This window comes from Cervus canadensis, chromosome 19 (genome assembly GCF_019320065.1).
Source record: "Cervus canadensis isolate Bull #8, Minnesota chromosome 19, ASM1932006v1, whole genome shotgun sequence".
NCBI classification, from domain to species: Eukaryota; Metazoa; Chordata; class Mammalia; order Artiodactyla; family Cervidae; genus Cervus; species Cervus canadensis.
Window position 1 is genome coordinate 19,285,439 of NC_057404.1, and position 23,011 is coordinate 19,308,449.

Here is a 23,011-nt window from a genome sequence, read left to right on the forward strand (position 1 = left end):
ACACCAAAATGCACTCAACTGCTACGCACACACCAAATGAATATCCAACATGAAAACTGAAAGTATTCTCACACATCAACAAAAAAATACACCTTGCGCCTCTACAACACCCTCAGCTAATCCAGATGCAAAGCTACGACAGCCGCCCTTGGCCTAGGTCGTCAGAAACCTTGGGGCGGGGGGCGGGCGGGCGGCGGTGGGGGGGGGGGGGGCAATAATCAAGAGACCAAGATCTTTTTCTAGTGTTTTCAATTAAGTTTTCAAGCAAAACAACCAGGCGCCTAAAGAGACCGCGAAGAAAACTGCAGATACTGTAATCTCGAGAGAAAAGGGTGGTAGGGAGGTGTGCACGCAATCCCGAGAGAAAAGGGTGCCGGAGAGGAGGAGCGCCAAGGAGGAAACTTAAGTATCCGCACGCATCTTTGAGACCCACAAAAACAACAACAACAAACCGTAGGGTCTGTCTTCTCGTAGAAACACCAGATGGAGTCCCCGGGGCTGAGACAGTTCAGCCGACAAACACCGTAGGTAGTGGATAAATCAACCGATGATGGGAGGTGAAAGGGGTGCCAAGCAAATAAGCCACTGGATGGGGGAGACAAAGCCTCCGGGGATAATCTCGGACCAACCAGAAAGGTGAGAGGGAAACGCTCCAAAGAAATACAGCAATAAAAATTGAAAGATAGAAATCTGATGCCTAGGCTGTGGCAGGTCACTAAGCTACCTAATAGAGAGGGGGACAACAAAGGGGTCCGGGAGCAAGGACAGCTGAGGGAAGGAGAAAGGATGCGGGGCGCGACGGGTCGGACAAAGCGCCCAGGGCGGCGAAACAAAGGGCCGGGGGTAAAGAGTAGCGGGGGGCAACGGAGAAAGACAAAGCGCACGGGACCGGGGGCACCAGCCCGGCGAGACGGCGACGACGGCCCCGAGGAACAAAGCTGCGCGGGGCTGGGAGGCAGGGCCGGCGCGCGGCAGCGCGGAAGGCGCGCGGCGGGCACGGCGCCCGCGGGCCCCGCGCTCCCGGCCGCACGCCCCGCGCTCCCGGCCGCACTCACGCCCGCACCCGCCGGCCTCGCCGCCGCCGTCGCCCGCCCTCACGCGCCGGAGCCCGAGCCACGGCGGCGCAGAGCGGGCAGCGCACGGCCACACGCCGCCGCCGCCGCGCTCGGCGCACGCGACACCGCCCCCGCGGCTCCCGGACGCCAAGCGTGCCGCGGCCCTCGAACCCGCCGCCAGCCGCGGGGTGCTGGACGCCCGCAACTTTCCCGGTTCCCTGAGCTCGGATTCCCCAAGACTTACCCTGTCACAACAGGCGCCATCTTCCACAAACTCTCGCCAAAACTCCAACCCTCGCGAGATTCCCCCGACGCCTTCCCTGGTCCCTCTCCCCCGCCCCTTCCCTTTTTCCTCACTCCTCGATTCCACCCAGCCCCCGCGCTCCTTTTCCCCTCGCAGCAGCCGCAAAGAGCCAGACGCCTCGCGCCGCCAACAGCTTAGGGGATCCAGCTCGCTGCCTTCCCTGGAAACCTACCCAAGCGATGGAGCATGCGCAGGCGGCTCCTCCGCAGGCGAACCCTCCATCTGGTCCACAGGGATCGCTCCGGTTATCCGGGTTTTGGGACGCGCCCTGAGGGACGTACGTGGAGACTGAGGAAAACCGGAGGGGATTACTGGGGGACGGGGAATGGAGGGGTCAGGAGGCGGAGCCCAGGGTAGAGAGGAGGGGTCCTGGGAAAATCTGCCGCGTTTCACAGGCCTAGATGAAACACCTCCTCAAATGGGTGTTTTCCAAGTGGCTTCCCGCTCACTTTAGTTCCCAGCCCTTTTCATTCATTCACACGTTCATTGGACGCCTTCTTTATGGTAATGTCAGCGTTAGGTACTGGAACTACAAAGATGCCTGGAGTTCGGAGGAGTAACAAACCAGGAACTTAGTTCATTCGACCCCCTGGGTAGCAGACCGACAAGGTTACAACGTGGACCGAGCCACCAGATCTCTGTATATGAAAAACTTTTTTGAGGTTGAACTCTATTGCCTTAGCTTTCTTCTCCTTGGGTGTGAAATAAGGTCAGGCCAAGGCCTCTAGCAAAGTCACCACTACTGTGTCCACCTTGCATACAGACGCCGGGGCGCTGCGAAGCTTTCTCCAGCGGTGAAAACTGTACTGTAATTGAAAGCCACCACTGCCCCAGCCAGCACATAACTCAGAGGTTCTACTTGGGCAGGGAGCTACCTGTCGCGTAAACCTCCCGAGGACCTCATCGCAGACCCAAGACGTGTGTGAACCCGGGTGGTATATGGGGACAGACTCTGACAAGGTCCTCCCGTGGGCCTGGCAGAGTGGAAGACACAGCTCGCTCCCCTAAGTGTATCTCAGGCGACCTAAACCGGGAAGCCCCCGAGCAAATTGGCCCGTCTGGGCATACAAGAAAGGTGCAGGACTCTACCCGCCCTCCCAACCTGCAGCACCCCTTTCTCCTCCCCCCCCCCTCCCCGCTTTGCCCTTTCAATTCCTAGAGATTCCCAGATCCAGCACTGCCTCCGCAGGGAGCCCCAAAACCCGGAGTACTGGAATCCACAGCCCGAAACCTGCTGAAGGCGCTGCAGGATTGGCGCGGCACGCGCGAGCCGCACTGCGCATGTGCCCAATGCGGGCAGCCCCGTCTCACGCTACATCTCCTTCCCACCGCCTTCCACTACTCGATTCAGACACAACACGGGCCGTGGGAAATTTCTTAAACCTCGCGAGAACGCGCCCACTGTTGTCTATGCGTTTGCCCCAAATCTCGCGGGGCCCAGGCGGGACAGGTGTTTGTCTAGTGCAGCTCCCAGCGCCGTTCGTGCCGCGCGTGCCCGGGCGGCGGGCGGGGTGGGAAGGGAGCGGCTCGCTGAGGAGGCGGGGCTGGGGGGCGCGTGGCGGGGAGCGCAGGGCGGAGGGCGGCTGGGAGGGGCCCGACGTCTCGCACACACAGGCCGCGTGACGCTTTGTGGAAGGAAAGTGGGGGTGGTGGAGGGGCGGATTCTAAAAGAAGGGGAAACCTGGAGATTAGAAACTCCTCCTGGTGCGGATGGTAAGAGGTCAGACTCGAGGGCAGGAGGAGCCCTAGGCCGCTCCCCGGGGAGGTTTCCTGTCGCCCTCCACGCGCCTGGTACTTTCCTAAAATGTGTTTGACGCCGCGCCCCCGGCCTCCGGGAGCTGACAGCCCCCAGTGTCGCGTTTGAGTCATGCCTCTGAGTCACCCAGTCTGGCCACCACTTTACTTGCTTTAAAACAAGTTTGGATTCCCTTAGCTACTCTCTGATAGCAGTTGGTTGTTTTCTGTCTGAGGTACCCGCTGGTCTTGCTTGTTAGCTAGGGAAAAAGTGCTGCTTTCTGTGCTCTGACGTTTTACACTTGTATAGATTTCGCCTCCCATTCAAGGACGCATTTAAAAATTTTCTTCCCGCTAATCTTTTTTAGACTTCCCTGCTAGCTCAGACGGTAAAGAATCAGCCTGCAATGCAGGAGACCCCCGTTGGATCCCTGGGTCGGGAAATGCCCCTGGAGAAGAGAATAGCTACCCACTACAGAGTTCTTGCCTGGTGAATCCCTTGGACAGAGGAGCCTGGAGGGCTGCAGTCCATGAGGTCGCAGAGTCTAACCTCTTTTTGCCTTTTGAAGTAATCCCTATGTATTAGTTTCTGTTCCTTTTTTTTTTTTTTCCCCTTTTCTCCAGTTATATGACTTACTGGTTTTGCTTTCCTTCACCTTTTTATGTGTTTGTTGAAATATTCATTTCGAATTTTGGATATCGTTTTATCAGGTGCTTTAGTCACAACTCTTTTAAGTGCGTTCCTTCTTTTTGGATTGTTTGTCCAGGAAATTCCTTTTGAGATTCTTCAGTCAGGCACTTTTGAGATTGTCTTCGTGTGGTTTCTGTACCAGTCTAGCCTGGCATTTTCTCAGAACTGGTGTCTTGATGACATCGTAGACCCGCAAATGAAAAATTAAATTGAGTTTTTGAATTTGGGAAAACAGCGACTCCTCTAATACAGAGTTCATATTCTGCTAGTTATACCGTGGACGAGAAATCCAAGTTTTTGAATTGTTTTCAAGGTTATTAGTTGTGTGTGTGCATGCACATTTGCCTATTCGTTTGATTAAGTAGTTCACAAAAGGAAAGAGAAAATTTAAGAATCTTTAATGCGGTATCTCAATGCAAAGCTAATTTGGATTAGGCTTGCTTCAAGAGAACAGTACCCATGAGCACACATTCCTTCAAAGGAATCAAGCCTTTATCCCAAGAAGGCATTACAGTCATAGTCTGGTCTAGGCTATTCATCTGATCTGGAACCATTGCGATCTAAGAGCCCTAGCCACAGAAAGTCACGGTAACCATGGTAACTCAAATTACACTCCCATTCACCCTAATACATGCACTACCTGTGTTCTTCCCCGTCCTAGTAAATGATATTCCATCCTTCCATTTAAGCCAAGAACCCTGGAGTCATTCTCATTTCCTTTCCTTCTCACATCCAACATTCAACCTAACAAAATCTTGCTGGTTCCACCTTCAGAATAGACTCACAGTCCAAACACATCCACACCTCTACGGCAACCGTCCCAGTCTAACCCATCTCATTTCTCACCTGTTGTCCAGGAAGTCTAATAACTGGTTCTGCCTTCATCCATTTTGCCTTTTCTCAGTCTGTTTTCAGTAGACAATTCAGTGTAACTCTCTAGAACTCTCCAATGGCTTTCCTACGAGGCCTACTACCCAAACCCCATACCTCAACCTCATCTCTTCCTCTTGCTCATTGAGCCCCAACCAGCATCATTCCTTGTGTTCCTGGGATGCACCAGGCGCACCCTCAACTCCTATCTTTGCTCTTTTCCCTAGATGCCTTATAGATACTTCCTTTACTGCTTTCAGGTCTTTGCTTAAATGTCACCTTCTCAGCGAGCCCTTCCATGACCCCCCTTCACAAAAGTAACTCTTCTTACTCCCTGTTCCCTCCTTCTTTATTTTTCCCATGGTCCTATTGTAAACTAACATGCCATACATCAGATCTGCGTATTGTGTCTATTATCTGCCTACCTCCCCCCATTCTAATCTTAATATGAGCAGGGACTTTAGTCTATTTTGTTTATTGTTCATACCTCAGCCATCAGAACAATGCCTGCTGCAGGATAGATGCTCAGTAAGTATTTGTAGAGTGAATAGGATGTCTTCCACTTCTAGAATAGATTAGAAATTATTCTGAAGACTCACTAAGCCTTCTAGACTTCAACAGAATATCGAGGCTAGGTCAGTAGTGAATACCCCACTGCCATCTTGCCTGGGGAAGGCCTATAGAACAAACACCTCTGTTAACTTTTTGCAAAAAAACAATTCTTACTCTTGAGTTAGGCCAGTAGGTGCGCCTACACTTACTTGAAGTGTTTCCTTTACTCTCCATTTTAGCTTCCCTCATAGCTCAGTCAGTAAAGAGTCTGCCTGCAATGCAGGAGACCCAGGTTTAATTCCTGGGTCAGGAAGATCTCCTGGAGATCTTGGCAACCCACTTCAGTATTCTTGCCTGGAGAATCCCATGGATAGAGGAGCCTGGCAGGCTACAGTCTGTGGGGCTGCAAGAGTCGGACACAGCTTAGCGACTAAGCCACCACCACCACCACCACCAGGAAAGAAAACGCTATTGGCAGGATGTAAAGAAACAGGCATTCTCATCTGTTGCTAGTGGAGTGAAAATGGGTATGCTGTGCTTAGTCACTTCAGTCACATCTGACTCTCTGCGACCATATGAACTATATCCCACCAGGTTCCTCTGTCCGTGGGATTCTCCAGGCAAGAATACTAGAGTGGATTGCCATTCCCTTCTCCAGAGGATCTTCCCAACCCAGGAATCAAATAGACATGTCATGTCTAACCTGCATTGGCAGGCGGGTTCTTTACCACTAGCACCACCTGGGAATCATAATCTTTATGAAAACCATTTTGATAAAACTTATCTCTACCTATTAATCCTACAACTCTGTTTCTAGAAATCTGTCCTATGAATATACTCACATTTGTGAAATTACCTGTACATATAGTGTAGCATTGCTCTTCCCTTGTGGCTCAGCTGGTAAAGAATCTGCCTGCAATGTGGGAGACCTGGGTTCGATCCCTGGGTTGGGAAGATCCCCTGGAGAAGGGAAAGGCTACCTACTCCAGTATTCTGGCCTGGAGAATCCCAGGAGAATTCTGGAGAATTCCATGGACTCGTCCATGGGGTCGCAAACAGTTGGACACAACTGAGTGAATTTCACTTTCACTTTCATAGTGTAGCATTAGTGATGGTAGAGAATACTGTAACAATCTAAATGTCAATCAAGAGGAGGTGTCTTATATATTCATAGAATCAAATAGTATGCATTTATTAATAAGCAGAGGGTGCTTTTTATGTAATTATATGGAAGGATCACAAAGTTTAAAAAAACAAGGTGCAAAATAATGATAGGTAAATAATACTTATTTGCCTGTATGTATCTAAAAGGGTTCTGGAAGGATACACGAGAAACTAATAATGACTGCTTCGCTATAAGGAACTCAACTGTTGGAGGATATAGGTGAAGAGGTGGCTTATCTTGGAACCTTTGAATTTTGTAGAAGCACACATTTTTTTTTTCAAAATATAAAGCATTTTAAAAGGGGAGGATGAAAGGGAATAAATGTGCAACAAGAAAAAAATGATCAAAGTGTTTTCTTTTTCCCAACTGCTAGAAAATTACTTTCTAAAAAAAAACAAGAGAAAATTATTTTCTAAGAGAAGTGATGTATATGATAATACCATCTCAGTAGAATTAAGAACTGCAGGACTTAATCCCGATCATCTGGTAACATTGAGTCCATTCAAGCAGCAAGTTCAGAGTCCCTACCACTCCATGTCAGATATCATCTTTGGTGGTTTACAAAGATGGGTAGTACAGAGACTTCAGGGGATGCCCCAGATAACAGAGTACACAGACCAGTTGCATGGTAATTTTAGGGTGGAGGCATGAGTTTAATGGCATTGGGGTACAGAGGAAGAAGCACCTAACTCTTGCCTGATGGGCCCAGGGAAACCTTGCAGAGATGACTTTTGAACTAAATCTTAGTGGAGTGGGAGTTCAGAAGACAGTAAGAGGAGGAAGCATAAGAAGCACAGGAAACAGCATGTTCAGGCTCTGAGGTGTGAAAGAGCATCTTGTATTCAGGGGAACTCCAGGTGGTGCATGTAGAAGCGGGGGTAGACAACCTAGTCACGGTAACTGGAACAAGCTGGTAAAAAGGTGGTCCTCACAAGTTGGTGGGTTCCACTCCCTAAGACGCTGAATGAGTAAATCTGTGCTGGAGCCCAGGAATAGGCGTTTCTAAGAAGACTGGTCAGGGATTCTGATGCACATTGTCCACGAATCAAACTTTGAGAATCTTTGTTGTGGGAGTTAGATGTAACCTTTCTTCAGGAGTTTCACATTAAAGGGAGCAATGACATATAGTTCCTTGGTTAAAAACAATAAGTGAAATATTTAAATATTAAGAAGAATAAGTTTGGGGGCTTCAGTATATATCCCCCTGGAGGAGGGCATGGCAACCCACTCCAGTATTCTTGCCTAGAGAATCCCCATGTACAGAGGAACCTGGCAGGCTGCAGTCCATGAGGTCGACTGAAATACTAACCACTGCACAGCACAGCACCAGTATATATCCAGTAGATACGTGAGGCAAATAGTGGCAACGAGATGAGCACATTTGTGAAGGGATCTTGTTTTGCTCTGATGGTTTAAACATAACAGACGTTTCAACATTGCTTTCATTCTAAGGTTAAGTTACACCAACTCATATTAATGAGACACACCAGGACACTGAAAATTTTACTAGGCAGCCCCATGATGGAGAATACTGGTTCTAGCGCCACATTGCATAGGTTCCAACTGTAGAACCTGAGACAAGCTAGTTAACCTACCAATACCTCAGTTTCCTTGCCTGTAAAATAGAGAATAGCAGCTAATTCATAGGGTTGTCATGACAATTCAAAGTGTTAGTTCTGTTGAAAGCACATAGAAAGATACCTGTAACATAGTTGCTATAGTAGTGTTCATTTTTATCACTGTTATTTTTTATTTAATAAATGTATAAAATGCCTTCATCTCATGAAAATTCTTGTGAAGCATATCAAAATGTCTTTAATGCTTCAATAATCAGTGTTAAAATAGCTAAACATAGAGATGATTTTATCCAGATTGATGTTAATTCATTTCTTTATCACACCCATTCAGATATGGCAATGTCATTATTATTATTTAATTTCTAAAAGATTCACATGTCCAAAAAGGTTAAGAAACCTGCTGTAGATGGCCAACAAGAGTCTCTGAGGATGTAAAGCAGGGCTTGATGTGATCAGATTGTGGAGTGGCTGTGAGCCTAAGAAAATCTTCCTGATAACTTGTTAGAAATTGAAAGCCTTTTACTTCACAAAAGTCTCTTAACTCGTGGTTTTCATTCATCCTGATGCCTCCCTTTTTAATGAAAGTACCCCTTTCATTTTCTACTGTGTGCTAGTTAAGGTTAATAAAATGTATATGAGATTGGAAAAGTTTATTTTCCTTAAACACTAGGCAAGTCTATAAGGAAAATAAACTCTAATTCTAGAATTAAAAGAAATAAAGAGATCACTGAAAGTGAGTCATAGAGCAGGCTTCAGGAAGGTGAACTTGAGAAACAAAAATAAATATTTACCCTTTGCTTTCCAATTGTGTTTGATTTTAAATAGGATTCTTTGGCCCTGAGAATTTGATTTCTCTTTTCTTTCTTTTTAGGTCTGACTGAGTGACTGAACTGAACTGAACTGAAAGCAAAGCTTGAGGAGGGCATGGCAACCACTCCAGTATTCTTGCCTGGTGGAGAATCCCATGGACAAGGAGCCTGGCAGGCTACAGTCCAAAGGGTCACAAAGAGTCCCAGACATGACTAAAGTGACTTAGCATGCTTTCACACAAAACAAAGCTTAACATATGCAGCACTTCAAGAAAGTGAAAGAAGAAAAATTATAAACCATTTACCCTAATGATGTGATATGCAAATAGAATCAAATATACCTTTGGTAAGAAGAATGTGTACAAGTCGTATAATTTTCTTTTTATAATATAAACAAGATAAAGCAAGTAAACACTATCTATACAGGGACTTCCCTGGTGGTCCACTGGCTAAGCCTCCACGCTCCAATACAGGTTTGATCCCTGGTCAGGAAATTAGATGCCACATGCTGCAACTAAAGATCCCACATGCCACAACTAAGACCTCACACAATCAAGTAAGTAAATACTTTAAAAAGAAAAGAAGAAAAAAAAAACTACACAAAAAGTAACACACTAAAAAAAAAAAAAAAAAGTAACACACTATATGATTTGTAAAATTCTAGTTGTGAAAGTTGCTCAGTCCTGTCCAACTCTTTGCAACTCCATTGGCCTCCTGATGCAAACAAAGAACTGAGTCACTGGAAAAGACCCTGATGCTGGGAAAGATTGAAGGCGGGAGGAGAAGGGGCTGACAGAGGATGAAATGGTTGGATGGCATCACTGACTCAATGGACATGAGTTTGAGTAAGCTCCGGGAGTTGGTGATGGACAGGGAAGCCTGGCATGCTGCAGTCCATGGGGTCGCAAAGAGTCAGACACAACTGAGCGACTGAACTGAACTGAACTGAGTTGTGAAAAGTGAAAGTGAAAGTTGCTCAGTCATGTCCATCTCTGCGATCCCGTGGACTATACAGTCCATGGAATTCTCCAGGTCAGAATACTGGAGTGGGTAGCCTTTCCCTTCTCCAGGGGATCTTCCCAACCCAGGGATCAAACCCAGGTCTCCCGCACTCCAGATGGATTCCTAGCCAGCTAAGCCACAGTTACCTGTGTATAAAGAATGTATTTGAGTTTTGATTTTCTAAATGTTCCGCTTTGTTATATATCATATATTGTGGTTTTTTATTCCATGTTGAATCAATGTTGAAGAGTCATAATTAGCAAAACAGCTGGGTTAGAAAGGAAAAAAGCTTTGGACTAACTCTGTCATTGAGTCCTACCTCCACCACTAGCCAGCTAGCTAACTTTGGGCAAGCTAACCTTTCCTTATGTGCAAATGAGGAATGTAAAACCTATGGCTTACAACTATTTTGAAAATTATTTGAGATATTACATGAAATAACTGGGGACATAGTAAGTACTCAGTAAATGCTGTTTCTTTAGGAAATTCTACCACCCATGACAATGCTCAATTTTCTTTTCTCTTAGATGGACTAAGACTCTCTGCCTTAGAGATTTCTTACACAGATCAAATCAGGTAATTACATAGATAATTAAATGGCAAGCATTATCTTTAAATAAGTTTATTGTATTTATTTGGATTGGCACATTTATTTGTAAAAATTTGAGTATGGTTTTATAGCAAATCAATAGGGCAGAAAAAGACCCCTACATTTTCTCCCCTGGCCTGAGTTACTATTAACCTGGGGCATAAATGACCTTTATAAGTTTTTCAAAGAAAGCCTACTCAAAGGGTTTATTCTTTGTATCTGTGTTGTTTTGTGTCAGAGATAGTGTAATGATAAGTATCAGCTTGCAGATATGACCTTTGTGGCTAGCACCCTTGTCCAAAATAGACTAAGGACCAAGAAGATCAACTTTGGAAACAGTCTACTCAACAACCACTGACAAATAGTGAAAGATACCAGACAATTACCATCTCGTGAAATACCTAGCTCTGTCAAAGACAGCTATCAAAGACAGTGGAGAATCCCTGTGAACATCATAATGAGAGTTGTACATTGTCACTTTAAAAATCGTCATTATGTCAGTATGTTGATATTTTTTATTTTAATTAATTAAAAAAATTTAATTGTCACTATGTCAATAAATGGGAATTAAAGGAGAAACCTTGTGAAATGACTGCAGGGGAAAAAAAGATAATTTTTAAGTAAGCTATCAGTGAATATTGAGTACAAATGTAATTCAGTGCAATAGAAGAAATAGAAAGGTTTCATCTCAGTGTCATAATGATGTGTTTAATTTCTAAAATGCATTAAAGAAACTCTATGTAAAGGAATCCTTAACAACTCCTTGTTACATATTGGGGCTTCCCTGGAGGCTCAGACGGTAAAGAATCTGCCCGCAATGCAGGAGACCCAGGTTTGTCCCTGGGTTGAGAAGATCCCCTGGAGAAGGGAATGGAACTCCAGTATTCATGCCTGGAAAATTCTATGGAAAGAGGAGCCTGGGGGATTCCCATATTCCAACTGGTATTGTCCTACGGGTACTTTTTTTCCCCTTAAATGGTTATTTAACAAAATTCTACCGTGATTAGCATTCTGTGGAAGATAAAATAAATTGTAGCAAGGTGTTACTAATATTGTATCCCACTAGTGGAAAAAAACATTTCTCAAGATCTTAGCTGCAAATTGCCTCCCATCTAAGTACTTTGAGAAGATTTGGAAATTTATGCATGCTTTTTTTTTTCCCCCCTTTCTCCCAGCTTTCAAAACCCTTGGCTTAAATTCTACCCTCAGAATTACTTCTGACTTCAGTGAGAGTTTTAAACTATCATTTGGGAGGAACATTTGGCTCTTGCTTTTTCAAGTCTAAAGTTCTCCAGAAATGTTCTTATGAAAAGTGAATCTGATTTTCATCATGCAGTTTTACCTACATAGCATCATATTTTCCTTCACCAGCAAACACTAAGTATTTTATTTTTAACTAGCAAGGCTATATCTTTATTTGCATGGTACTTTCCAAGTTTCCAAAATAGGAAACAAATCACAGAATCTAGGCCAAAGAAAAGGACTTAAGAACTGAAAGAAAACTTCTGAAAAACAGATTACATACAGAAGTACTCAGTTTTATAAAACAGAGGATTTTTTAAAAGTCATATGCCAATCTAACATGCAGCAGAGCCGCTTTCTGTTTAAAGGGGTACTGTGATATGCAGTTTGTGAAATGTCAATAATATGATTAAGTCTACACCATCCCAAGCCTTCTGACAAACACTGTCTCAGTCAGTCCTCAGGACAAAGCCACAGGTAGGCTCTCCAAGTGATGAGACTCAGAGAGCATCACTTGTACAAGTTATACTTCTAGAAGTGGAATTTAAGCTTGAGAGGTTTGTTTGGGCTTTTTTGATACAGAAATTTAAATCATTATATTATTACAACCTGGTAGAGAATATATTGTGTCATATACTCAGAGGAGAAGGGGACAACAGAGGACGAGATGGTTGGATGGCATCACTGACTCAATGGACATGAGTTTGGGTAAACTCCGGGAGTTGGTGATGGACAAGGAGGCCTGGCATGCTGCGGTTCATGGGGTCACAAAGAGTCGGACACGACTGAGTGACTGAACTGAACTGAATACTCAGAGTATCAGATTATAACTTTTAAAAATTATTTATAAAAATATAAATTCTAAAGAATGCAGAAAGATTTATGTTTTAAAAGCCAGTAATATTACATATATATATATATATATATATATGTAAGTCAGTCATATAAACTAGTAACAGTGTGTGGCTAAGGATAGGTAGCTGAGGCAGAGAGAAGACCTAATACTCTTGTGGATTTTTTTGCTATATTATTTTAAAAAATAATTCACCAAGGACATCACAGGAAAAGAAGCCTATGGACCCCTAAATATAAACACAGAAATGCTCAACAGAATTCTAGCAAACACTGAACAAAGTAGGAATAGAAGGGAGCTTCCTCAACCTGCTAAAGGCATCTATGAAAAATCCAGAATCAATGTCATTTTTAAACAGAAAAGACTGATATTTTCCCACTAACATGAGTAAGAAGACAAAGATTTCCATTAGAATCACTTGTATTCAACCTTGTCCTGGAGATGCTACCCAAGCAATTTGGCAAGAAAATTAAATAAAGGGTATCCAGGTTGAAAAGAAGGATGAAAAATGTCTCTATTTGCAAATGATAGCATTGTATATATAGAGAATTTTAAGGATTCCACTAAAAATGCATTAGAACTAATCCTTTTTGCTATATACGTTTGCACTTGCTATGTAAGTTTAGCAAGTTTGCTAGATACAAAGTCAGTATTCAAAAATCAGTTGTCTTTTTGGGACTTCTCTGGTAGTCCAGAAGCAAAGACTCTGTGCTCTCAATGCAGGGAGCCTGGGTCAGGCCCCTGGTCAGGGAACTAGATACCATATGCCAAGACCTGGCACAGCCAAATAAATAAAATAAAATATTTTAAAAATGATTGACAGACAGTAAAGAATATAAAAAAATCAATTGAGACAAAGATTCCATTAGCATTAAAAAGAGTAAAATACTTAGGAGTAAATTTAACAGAAGGAAAGCTGTTCTTATACTCTGAAAACTATAAAATATTGTTAAAAGATAATTTTAAAGATCTAAATAAGTAAATGGAAATCCATGTTCATGGATTGAATTTGATCTATAGAATCAACAAAATCACTATCAAAATCCCAAATGTACAGTTTGCAGAAATGGACAAGTTGTTCCTAAAATTCATATGAAGATTTAAGGAACCCAGAATAGCCAAACCAATCTTGGCAAAGAGAAACAGAGGTGGAGCAGTTATGCTTCCCCTTTTCAAAACTCACTACAAGACTGCAGTAATCAAGGCTGGGTGGTACATGTATAAGGTAGACATATAGTTCAATGAAGTAGAATTCAGAGTCTAGACATAAACCCTCACATGTGTGATCAGTTGATTTCCATCAAGAGTACGAAAACAGTTCAATGGGGAAAAAATAGCCTTCAACAAATGGTGCTGGAACAACTGGCTATCCACATGGCAAAATAATGAACTTGGGTTCTAAACTTCACAACATATATTCCAATTACCTTAAAATGGATCATAGACTTAAATGTAAAAACTAAAACCATAAAACTCTTAAAGGAAAGGATATATCTTCATGAACTTGGATTAGCAATGGTTTCTTAGATATGACACCGACAAGCACAAGAACAGCAACAAAAATAAATTGTTCTGCATTAAAATTAAACTTTTGTACTTCAAAGCACACTCTCGAGAAGGTGAAAAAAACGCCCCATAGAATGGGAGAGAATGTTGCAAAACATTTATCTGATAAGGACTAATATCTGAAATATATAAAGAATTCTTAAAACTGAGTAATAGGATAGCCTGTAATAGAAAAGAACATTAAAAAAGAATGCATATATGTACAAAAACTGAGTCAGTTTGCTATACAGCAGAGATTGGCACAACATTGTAAATCAACTATACTTTAAAAAAAATGAATAATAAAAACAGAAATAGCCCAATTTAAAAATGGGCAAAGGAGCTAAATAGATATTTCTGCAAATAAGACATGCAAATGGCCAGTAAGCACATGGAAAAATATTCAACATCATTAAGTATCAGAAAAATGCAGATCAAAACCACAATGAAATACGATTTCATACCCGTCAGGATGGCAACAATCAAGAAGACAGATAATGGTGTGTTGTCAAGGATATAGAAAAATTGTAACCCTTAGGCATTGGTGGTAGGAATGTAAACTAAAGAAGTCATTTTGCAAAACAGTCTGACAGTTCCTCAAAAGGTTAAAGATAGAGTTACCATATGACCAGCAATTCTCCTAGGTATACACCAAAGAGAACTGAAAAACATGTCCAAACAAAAACTTGTCCATGGATGATCAGGGCAGCATTATTTATAACAGGTAAAAGTAGAAAAAAAATGTCCATTAACTGATGAATGGATAAATAAAATGTCGTGTATTTATAAGATGGAACATTATTAGGCCATAAAAAGAAAAGAAATACTGATACATGATGCAATGTGAATAAACCTTAAAAACACACTATATGAAAGCAACAAGTCACAAAAGGCCCCATATCATATGATTCTGTGTATGTGAAATACCTTGAATAGATAAAACTACAAAGAAAGTAAATTAATGGTTGCCTAGGTCTAGAGAGTATAGGGTGGGGTGTGTTGTGAGTGACTGCTAAAGGTTATAGGACTTCTTTTGGGATGATGAAAATGTTCTAAACTTGATTGTGGTGATTGTTGCACAGTTTTGTGAGCAGACTAAAAACTATCAACTGAGCGACTGAACCAAACTGATTGAATGTGCACTTTAAAGCATGAATTATATCCCAATAAAGCTGTTAACAAAAAAAGCAGGAAAAAAACTAAAATTTAACTTTATTCAATTAGAGCAGGCTTCCCTTGTGGGAATTCCCTGGAGAATTGTATGGACTGTGCTATTTTCACTTTCAATTAGATACTTTAAAAGTCCATATGATCATAACCCTTACCTTAGTCACGTGTGTGCTTAGTCGGTCAGTCATGTCCAACTGTTTATGACCCCATGGATTGTAGCCTGCCAGGCTCCTCGGTCCATGGGGATTCACTAGGCAAGAATACTGGAGTGGGTTGCCATGCCCTCCTCCAGGGGATCTTCCTGACTCAGGGATCGAACCCAGGTCTCCCGCATTGCGGGTCGATTCTTTACCATCTGAGCCACCAGGGAAACCCAAGAAAACTGGAGTGAGTAGCCTATCCCTTCTCCAGGGGAACTTCCTGACTCAGAAATTGAACCGGGGTTCTCCCACGGTGCAGGCAGATTCTTTACCAAGTGAGCTATGTGGGCAAATAACCAATAATTTCCATAGAGAGAATAGTCATCACTGTGTCAGTTGATTTACCCTCTAGCTTCATAGTAGGTTTGAGATTATATTTCTGTCAAGAGTGATAGTTCTTAACATTTCGTAAGTGAACTGACCTTGCTTTTTTGTTTATTTTTGGTCTTATCTCATGGCATGTGAATCTTCCCCGACCAGGGATCAAACCAGAGCTCCCTGCAGTGGGAGCACAGAATCTTAACTATTGAACCACCAGGGAAGTCCTTAGTTGCCTCCTTATAGCCTCTACTCCATCAAATACCCTTCAAGGCCCTGATGACTCAATTTATCCCGTTCTACTTTCATCTTATTGAATCTATTCCTCTGTTATCCATTGATTCAAAAAGAAATATTTCCTGAACACCCACTGTGAACACCCAGCACTCTTGTAAGCTCCCGTGAAGTCTGGTTTGAGCAAGTAAGACAAGATCACTGCCCTCAGGGGACTTGAGTTCAAAGATGGAGATTTAGATAATAAAAGAATAAACAAACAAATGGGGCTTCCCAGGTGGCAGTCTGACTTCAATGCAAGAGACATTTGTTCGATCCCTGGGTCAGGAAGATCCCTGGGAGGAGGAAATGGCAACCCACTCCAGTATTCTTGCTGGGAAAATCCCGGAGGAGCCTGGCGGGATATAGTACACAGGGTCACAAAGAATAGGACATGACTGAGCAACTGACCACAAAACAAACAAATAAGGAGGACCATTTTAAACAATGATGAAAGCTAGGCTAAAAATTAAATAGGAGTGAAAAATGCTAAGAGGAAAGGGAAGTTGATTTTATTTAGATCAACTGCACTCTTAGTGGTAAATTCCTTTCATTGTACTTAAACTGCTCGGAAGTACTTTAATTGTGTAATTCTCTTTAAAAGGTTTTCAAACAATACAAGTAGAGAGCAACAACCTTTACAATTTTAAGTTCACTCTTTAGACTCTAGCAGGATGTGGATACTGAGGCCTTTCAAAAGTATAGACTTGGATATTTCTACCTTTCTTTGGTAAAGTTTACATAGGAAAAGGAAAGTGATGAACATTCAAATTCTGAATGCCTATTATAAATGGACAAGTCCTCTTACCATCTATTCATGTTTATAATCCAACTCCCCACAGCCCCACCCAACCCCCCCACCCAGTGCTGGGAGTCAGATGTTTTTATCTGTATTTCACAGGTGAAGGAAGTGTGTTTTGACCAAGAACACCCAGGTCAGAAGTGGACAAACCAGTTTCGATGCCATCTTTTTGCCTCCAAGTCAAGAACCCTTTTGCTTATACCAGGTAACCTATAATTTCATGCCATTCCTACTCCTCCAAAAACCTTGCTTCTTCATTAAGAGGTTTTCAGTTAAAAAAGAAAAAAAAGAAAGAAAAAAATACTGTGAAGGGAGTTGGCGTATGTTTAAGTTTGGCGTAAGTGTTTCAGCTTCATTTAAAAAAAAATCGCAATATGTAACTTCACATTTCATTTTGCCTGTTAGGTCACATATTATGAGAGCTAATATTCAGAAATATCTATTTGTAAGAGGAGTGATCACTACACTATTTTAAAAGCCGTCTTAACTGTCCTTTCTGAGAAGTGGCTTGCTGTTTGCCAGGATAATGCAATTCCTGTTTGTATATTATAAAATTAGTACAGTTTATATGAAGAAAATCTTTTTCCTTTGTTCCACCCCATGAAATGATGCCTTTTCATGATGATTAAAAGCAAAACAGCCTAAAATGCTATATTAGTTCACAAAGATTTCTCAGAATGATCTATTAAAACTGAAACTGAAACGATATGGAGGTGGTAAAATCTACTCACATTCAATTACCTATGGGCAAAAAAATATATATATAGATACCTTCAGTATCTGCAGTATCTATACTATGTGTTAATAATGATGGTGAAAATAGCTTGAAATTTAGGGTGACTCCTCTTGATAAGGATGTTCTTCTAAACAGAAGAGTTCCTTAGAAGAGGTGATAAATATGTATACCCTTACAGTTGACTAAGGTGTAAAATGAGACACGCTCAGGATGTTACACTAAATTTTGCTAAGAACATAGGAAGCATTGTGAAATGTGACTGGCTTACAGCTTCTTCGTTGACTTTCCCTTTCCTGCCCTGTCCCTAAATAGTTTATTTTTTCGAGGTATAAAATATTTATTTCACAGTCTCATTCCTATTTTGGAGTTCTTTTCTTTCATTTCTTTGGAGCTGGAGGGAAGTGTGATGTTTCTTCAGGACAGATTGCACATGAGATGATACAGCTTTTTGTGCCTTATGTTTTACCCTAGGAGTCAAGATTTTAAATACCTCTAAAATGATTAGTCTTAATTCTACTTCAATACATTTGACAGATTAACTTCTTTTATGTTTTTAATTTGTGTTTCAATAACTGCACTGGTCTTCCTGTCTCTCAAATGTTGATTTTCCTGACTTGGTCAAGTTTTTTGGTGTTGACCTTTGTTGTTCTCCCCACAATGCCCTCCCACCCAGAATCAGCCTCCACTGTTAACAATCACCTAACTAATGTGTTAAACAGCAGGCTTGTCAGGCATACTGCTTCGAACTTGAGTTTTACAGGAATTTTTAAGCCAGAAGGTTTTTTCAAATTATGGTTATATCGAGCAAATATTTGTGATTAAGAAGTTCCTTTTTAATACCTCTATTTATTCTTCATTCACTGCAAAGGGCCTCGTTTCTTTTGGAGGCACACAACTAGTCTGGAATTTAGCTTTGTCCATCTCATATAAATCCCCTATAGGGTTAGTAAAACTGCAACCCATAATCCCTTCTTTAAAAAAATGCACTGATTATTTGTGCTTATGTTAGTTCCAAATATTACAATAGTTTCTGGATTTTTGCCACATTCCTCTCTAGATAGTCATTTGGGAGACTTTGTTTATAATATGTGTTTTGAATGAAATTTAAAAATTACAGGTCCACAGGATGTAAGACTCAGTTGTGGGTTAAACTTAATTTTTGCATTTTTTTTCAAAGAGGGCTTACTTAGATTACAACAATAGCAAACATTGAATAGAAAATAAGAGAAGGTATGTTTTTTCCAGGGATTAGTGTTTGAAAGAATATAAGAGAAAGCACGGTATTTCCAAGGATTAGAGAATGTTTTCAAAGCGGCCTGTAGCATTCAGTTGGTGGTTTAGGTAAATTAAAACATTAAGCTGTTTCATGGATATCAGAAGAAATGTTTTCTTCAGTGATTGTGCTAATCGTGATTTAAAAATCATAAACAAAACCGTGCAGTTAAAATAGCACCCCTCCCCCAAAAAAGTAGTTAAATTTTTCAGGATAAACAGTATAATAGCACTTTTTCTTTTCTTCTTCTTCTTTTTTTTTTACAATTTAAGGCAATGTTAAAAATATGAAAGCTCCTCTGGGACTTTTTCCTTCTAATAAATTCTATTTTTTCCCCCTCATACTCTGCTTCTTTTAGAAGCTGATGCAGATTTTTTGACCAAATGAATTGATTTTTTTAATGTAAGTTAAGTTTTTTTGTATCTGATTACAACTTCTATAACTTTACAAAGGGTAGACTTCATAACCCGGTGTGTCTGACTGTTCTTTGCTCTGGTTCTTTTGCCTGTTACCCCCGTGGATAGCTCCTTCCCCACCCCCCACCCCCCCTTAGGGTTTTTTTTTTAACCTATTTTTGAACTTTTTATTTCGTGTTAGAGTATTAACAGTGTTGTGATAGCTTCAGGTGGACAGCAAAGGAACTCAGCCATACAGATACACATATACATGTATCTATTCTCCACCAAACTCCCCTCCCATCCAGGTTGCCAGGTAACACTGAGCAGACTTCCCTATTCTATACAGGAGGATCTTGCTGTCATCCGTTTTAAACATAGCAGCAAGTACATGTTGATCCCAAGCTCCTTACCTGTTTCTTCTCCCCATACTTCTCCCTGGCAACCATAGTTTGTTCTCTAAGTCTGTGAGTCTGTTTGTAAGTAAGTTTATTTGTATCATTTCTTTTTAGATTCTGCATATAGGGGATGTCGTATGATGTTTCTCCTTCTCTAACTTAGTTCACTCAGTATGGCAGTCTTTAGGTCCATTGAATATATCCTTTTACTCTCCTTATAAAACAAAAAACCAGTGCCCATAATAGGCAACACCTGTAAGTTAAGGCCAGCATTCTCTTTCCATCTTCTCAGTGTCTATACACTGATGGATTTCTGCTCAAGATGTTTCAGTTTACATTCTCTCTATAAATCAATCTCTCTCTCACACACTCACACACACACACCCCCCAGTGATTTCTATGACATAACCTTTCTGGAATTCTATAAACACAGGGTATGCAACACGGGTTAACCACTTGTCTAGGAAGAAAATAAGCAGACAGTTGCCCACAGAACACATCTTACGTTTAGGCTTCAGTGTATGCCAAGAAAGTGATCCAATGAAGTGATCGCTTTGAGTCCCTGCCTGAATAACAGCAGGATCTTGAAAACTCTATTGCTGTTTTAAATGGATGTTGCTTGTCAACGGAATGCTAGAATGAATTATGGCCTCTGTATTAAGCTATTTATTTAATTGTTGACCTTGACTTCAGAGAAGGTGTGGTGGGTGACAGTGAAAGTGAAAGCTGCTCAGTCGCGTCTGACTCTTTGCGACCCCCTGGACTCGTCCATGGCATTCTCCAGACCAGAATACTGGAGTGGGTAGCCTTTCCCTTCTCCAGGGGATCTTCCCAACCCAGGGATTGAACCCAGGTCTCCCATATTGCAGGCGGATTCTTTACCAACTGAGCCACAAGGGTGTGGGTGTGGTGGGTAGCCAACTGTAAGTATAAAGCTTATATTAGGTACAAAGGAAAATGTTCCACTTAAGAGAAAATAAAACATAAACATTAATGTCACTGGCTAAAGTAAAAGCTTTTGTCATTCATCAAGGTAAAGAATAAGATATTAATAGTTCATATTTGACAACTTCCTTAAAATATTTATGAAATAGAGTGAAGAACAAATGAGTAAGTAAATGCCCTAAGTATTGCCCTTTTCCCCTAAGCCACCAGGCTGATACTGAGTCTAATGAATATTGCTCTAACACAGGGACAGCAGCCACAACTTTATACTTAGCAGCTGCATTCAACAGCAAAATTTTAGATCCAGTTCTACTCCCAGCTACCTAGTGCTTTAAAAAAAAGAGCATTGTTAGAAGTGGGGTAGGTAGGAATGTGACTAATCATCTTGTGTTCCTGTAATTATAGCGGAGATCACTGTGCAACATTTGCAACTTTTCTGTTCTGCTGAAGCAATGACATTAGGAAGTGATGCTTCTACTGGTGATGACAGAAAACTGCCATTTCAAGGAGTCAAATTAGTTTCTCTAAGCTCCACTTAAGACAGATTCAACAAAAGGCTCTTCAGTGGAGGCAGAAAGAACACTTTCACTCCCCTGCCCTGATGGACTCATGGGTTCATTAATTCAGGAGCTATCATAGCAGTTGTAAATGTGAAGAACCTGTTTTCACAATTCCTGATATCAAATAAGCATCACAACAGTGAAGTGGTTTACTGTGGCTCAGATGGTAAAGAATCCACCTGCAGTGCAGGAAACCTGGGTTCAATTCCTGGGTCAGGAAGATCCCCTGGAGGAGGGCATGGCAACCCACTCCAGTATTCTTGCCTGGAGAATCCCCATGGCCAGAGGAGCCTAGCGGACCACAGTCCATGGGGTCCCAGTGAGTTGGACATGACTGAGAGAGTAGGCACAGCACATACAATTATACAATTTCTTTAATTTTACCCCTGGGGTAATCTACAGCTTCACCATCTGAACGTGAACTCAGCAGAAGGGTTCAGATTGTGGAGGCAGGCATCCCTTAGGAGGCTTCTCTGCCTTCAAGGATCCGTGAATTAATAAATTTTTGGACAAGCATGGGCCAAAGTGGTGAAGATCAAAACCATGGCCATTTCTTTGAGCCCCAAATCAGCCCTCTGATTGATTCTTTGCTGCAGCAAAGCCAGCAAAGAAGGAAGGGGCCTCCAACAAACTTGTGTTTTTCACAGGACTGATTCTGAGGATCGAATGTAGTAGGGTATTGTAGGGTCAAGTGGGAATCATTATATGTCTTTTACCTCTCCTACTGCAATCAGCATTTTCCTCTCACTCCCGTCTCATCAGTGTTCCAGTCCTGCACTTCAGCACATCAGAGCCAACTCTCTGCTTTCTAAAAAGACAACTAGCCAAGTAAAGTGATTTGTACTATGAACAGGAGAGAAGAAGCATTCCTCTTCCCCACACACGTGCATGCAAGTGCGCACACACACTCACACCCTTTCTTCCTGGATAGCAGCCATACTTGTCATCTCACCCAACAAAGTTATTCTGCTGGAGGAAATGTAAGCCTAATGGAAAAGGAGAAAGATGACTGTGTCATTTTTCTATTTAAATATTTTCAATTATTTACAGCACTTCATCCCCAAGCCCAAAGGAAATGTCTAGAAGGGATTGTTACCGAGTTCCAACTTGCTCTGCTCGCTGCATGACAGGCCAATGAATCCAAGAAATGAGGTGTTAAGGCAAGAAAGAGACTTAATCAGGGAGCCGGCAGACTGAGAAGATGGCAGGCTAGCACCTCAAAATAACCATCTTATCGGGGTCTGGATGCCAGATTCTTTTATAGACCAGAGAGAAAGAAGCAATGAGGAACTAAAGTCAAAAGGCAGAATAGAGAGGGAAACACAGTGGCGAAATAAAGTGAAAGGGTCTTCAGTCTTGCAAAACATCTCCAAAGGAATAACCAGCCTTTGGAAGGGGTGTGTTAATCTCTTCTACTCACAGGTGGACAGGGACAAACTCTCCTCTCCTTGAGCTGAACAAAGGCACTTTGGTTTACAGTCAAGCAGAGGGGCAGGATCCTCCAAGCAAGCCATTGAGTATAATTATAATAATAAAAGCAATGAAAAGCAAGTCAAAGAAAGTTTCCAACATGGAGTCAGAATTGGCTTCCTTCCTGCACCAGGATCACTGCTAGAAAGGGCAAAGCCTGGTGAACAGGGCAGCACTCAACTCGGTACTCAGTTATTTCATCCTTGAGTCTTCTGTTTTCATCATCAACCCGATCCAATCCACTGGCAAGTCCTTTTGGTCCTGTCCTCAAACACGTCCCAAATCTAATAATTTTTACTACCTCTCCATTACATCCCAGTCCAGGGCACCATCACCTCTGTCTGGGTACCTGCATTGCCTTCCCACCTGCTCCCTTCTTCTACTCTACCTCTCTGTTGAATATTCAGAGTGACCTCTTAAAAATGTAAATCATGGGGCCTAAGTCTCATGATTCCCAGGCCTAAGTCCCAATGGTTAGGATTC

The 23,011-nt window shown here is 42.0% G+C and overlaps 1 protein-coding gene across 4 annotated transcripts in view; it reads right to left on the reverse strand.

Moving 5' to 3' along the window:
* Positions 1-23,011, reverse strand: part of RBPJ (recombination signal binding protein for immunoglobulin kappa J region) — a 226,429-nt gene that overhangs the window by 104,599 nt on the left and 98,819 nt on the right. The window contains exon 1 of one of the 4 annotated variants that reach the window (XM_043438826.1): positions 1,532-1,617. The exons of 1 other annotated variant lie outside the window; for it this stretch is intronic. In XM_043438826.1, the coding sequence (XP_043294761.1) occupies positions 1,532-1,581 (50 nt within the window). In that variant the 5' untranslated portion in view covers positions 1,582-1,617. Of the gene's footprint in view, positions 1-1,299; positions 1,438-1,531; positions 1,618-23,011 lie in introns of those variants that run through there. 2 more of the 4 variants (XM_043438828.1, XM_043438829.1) reach the window with 2 other exon arrangements.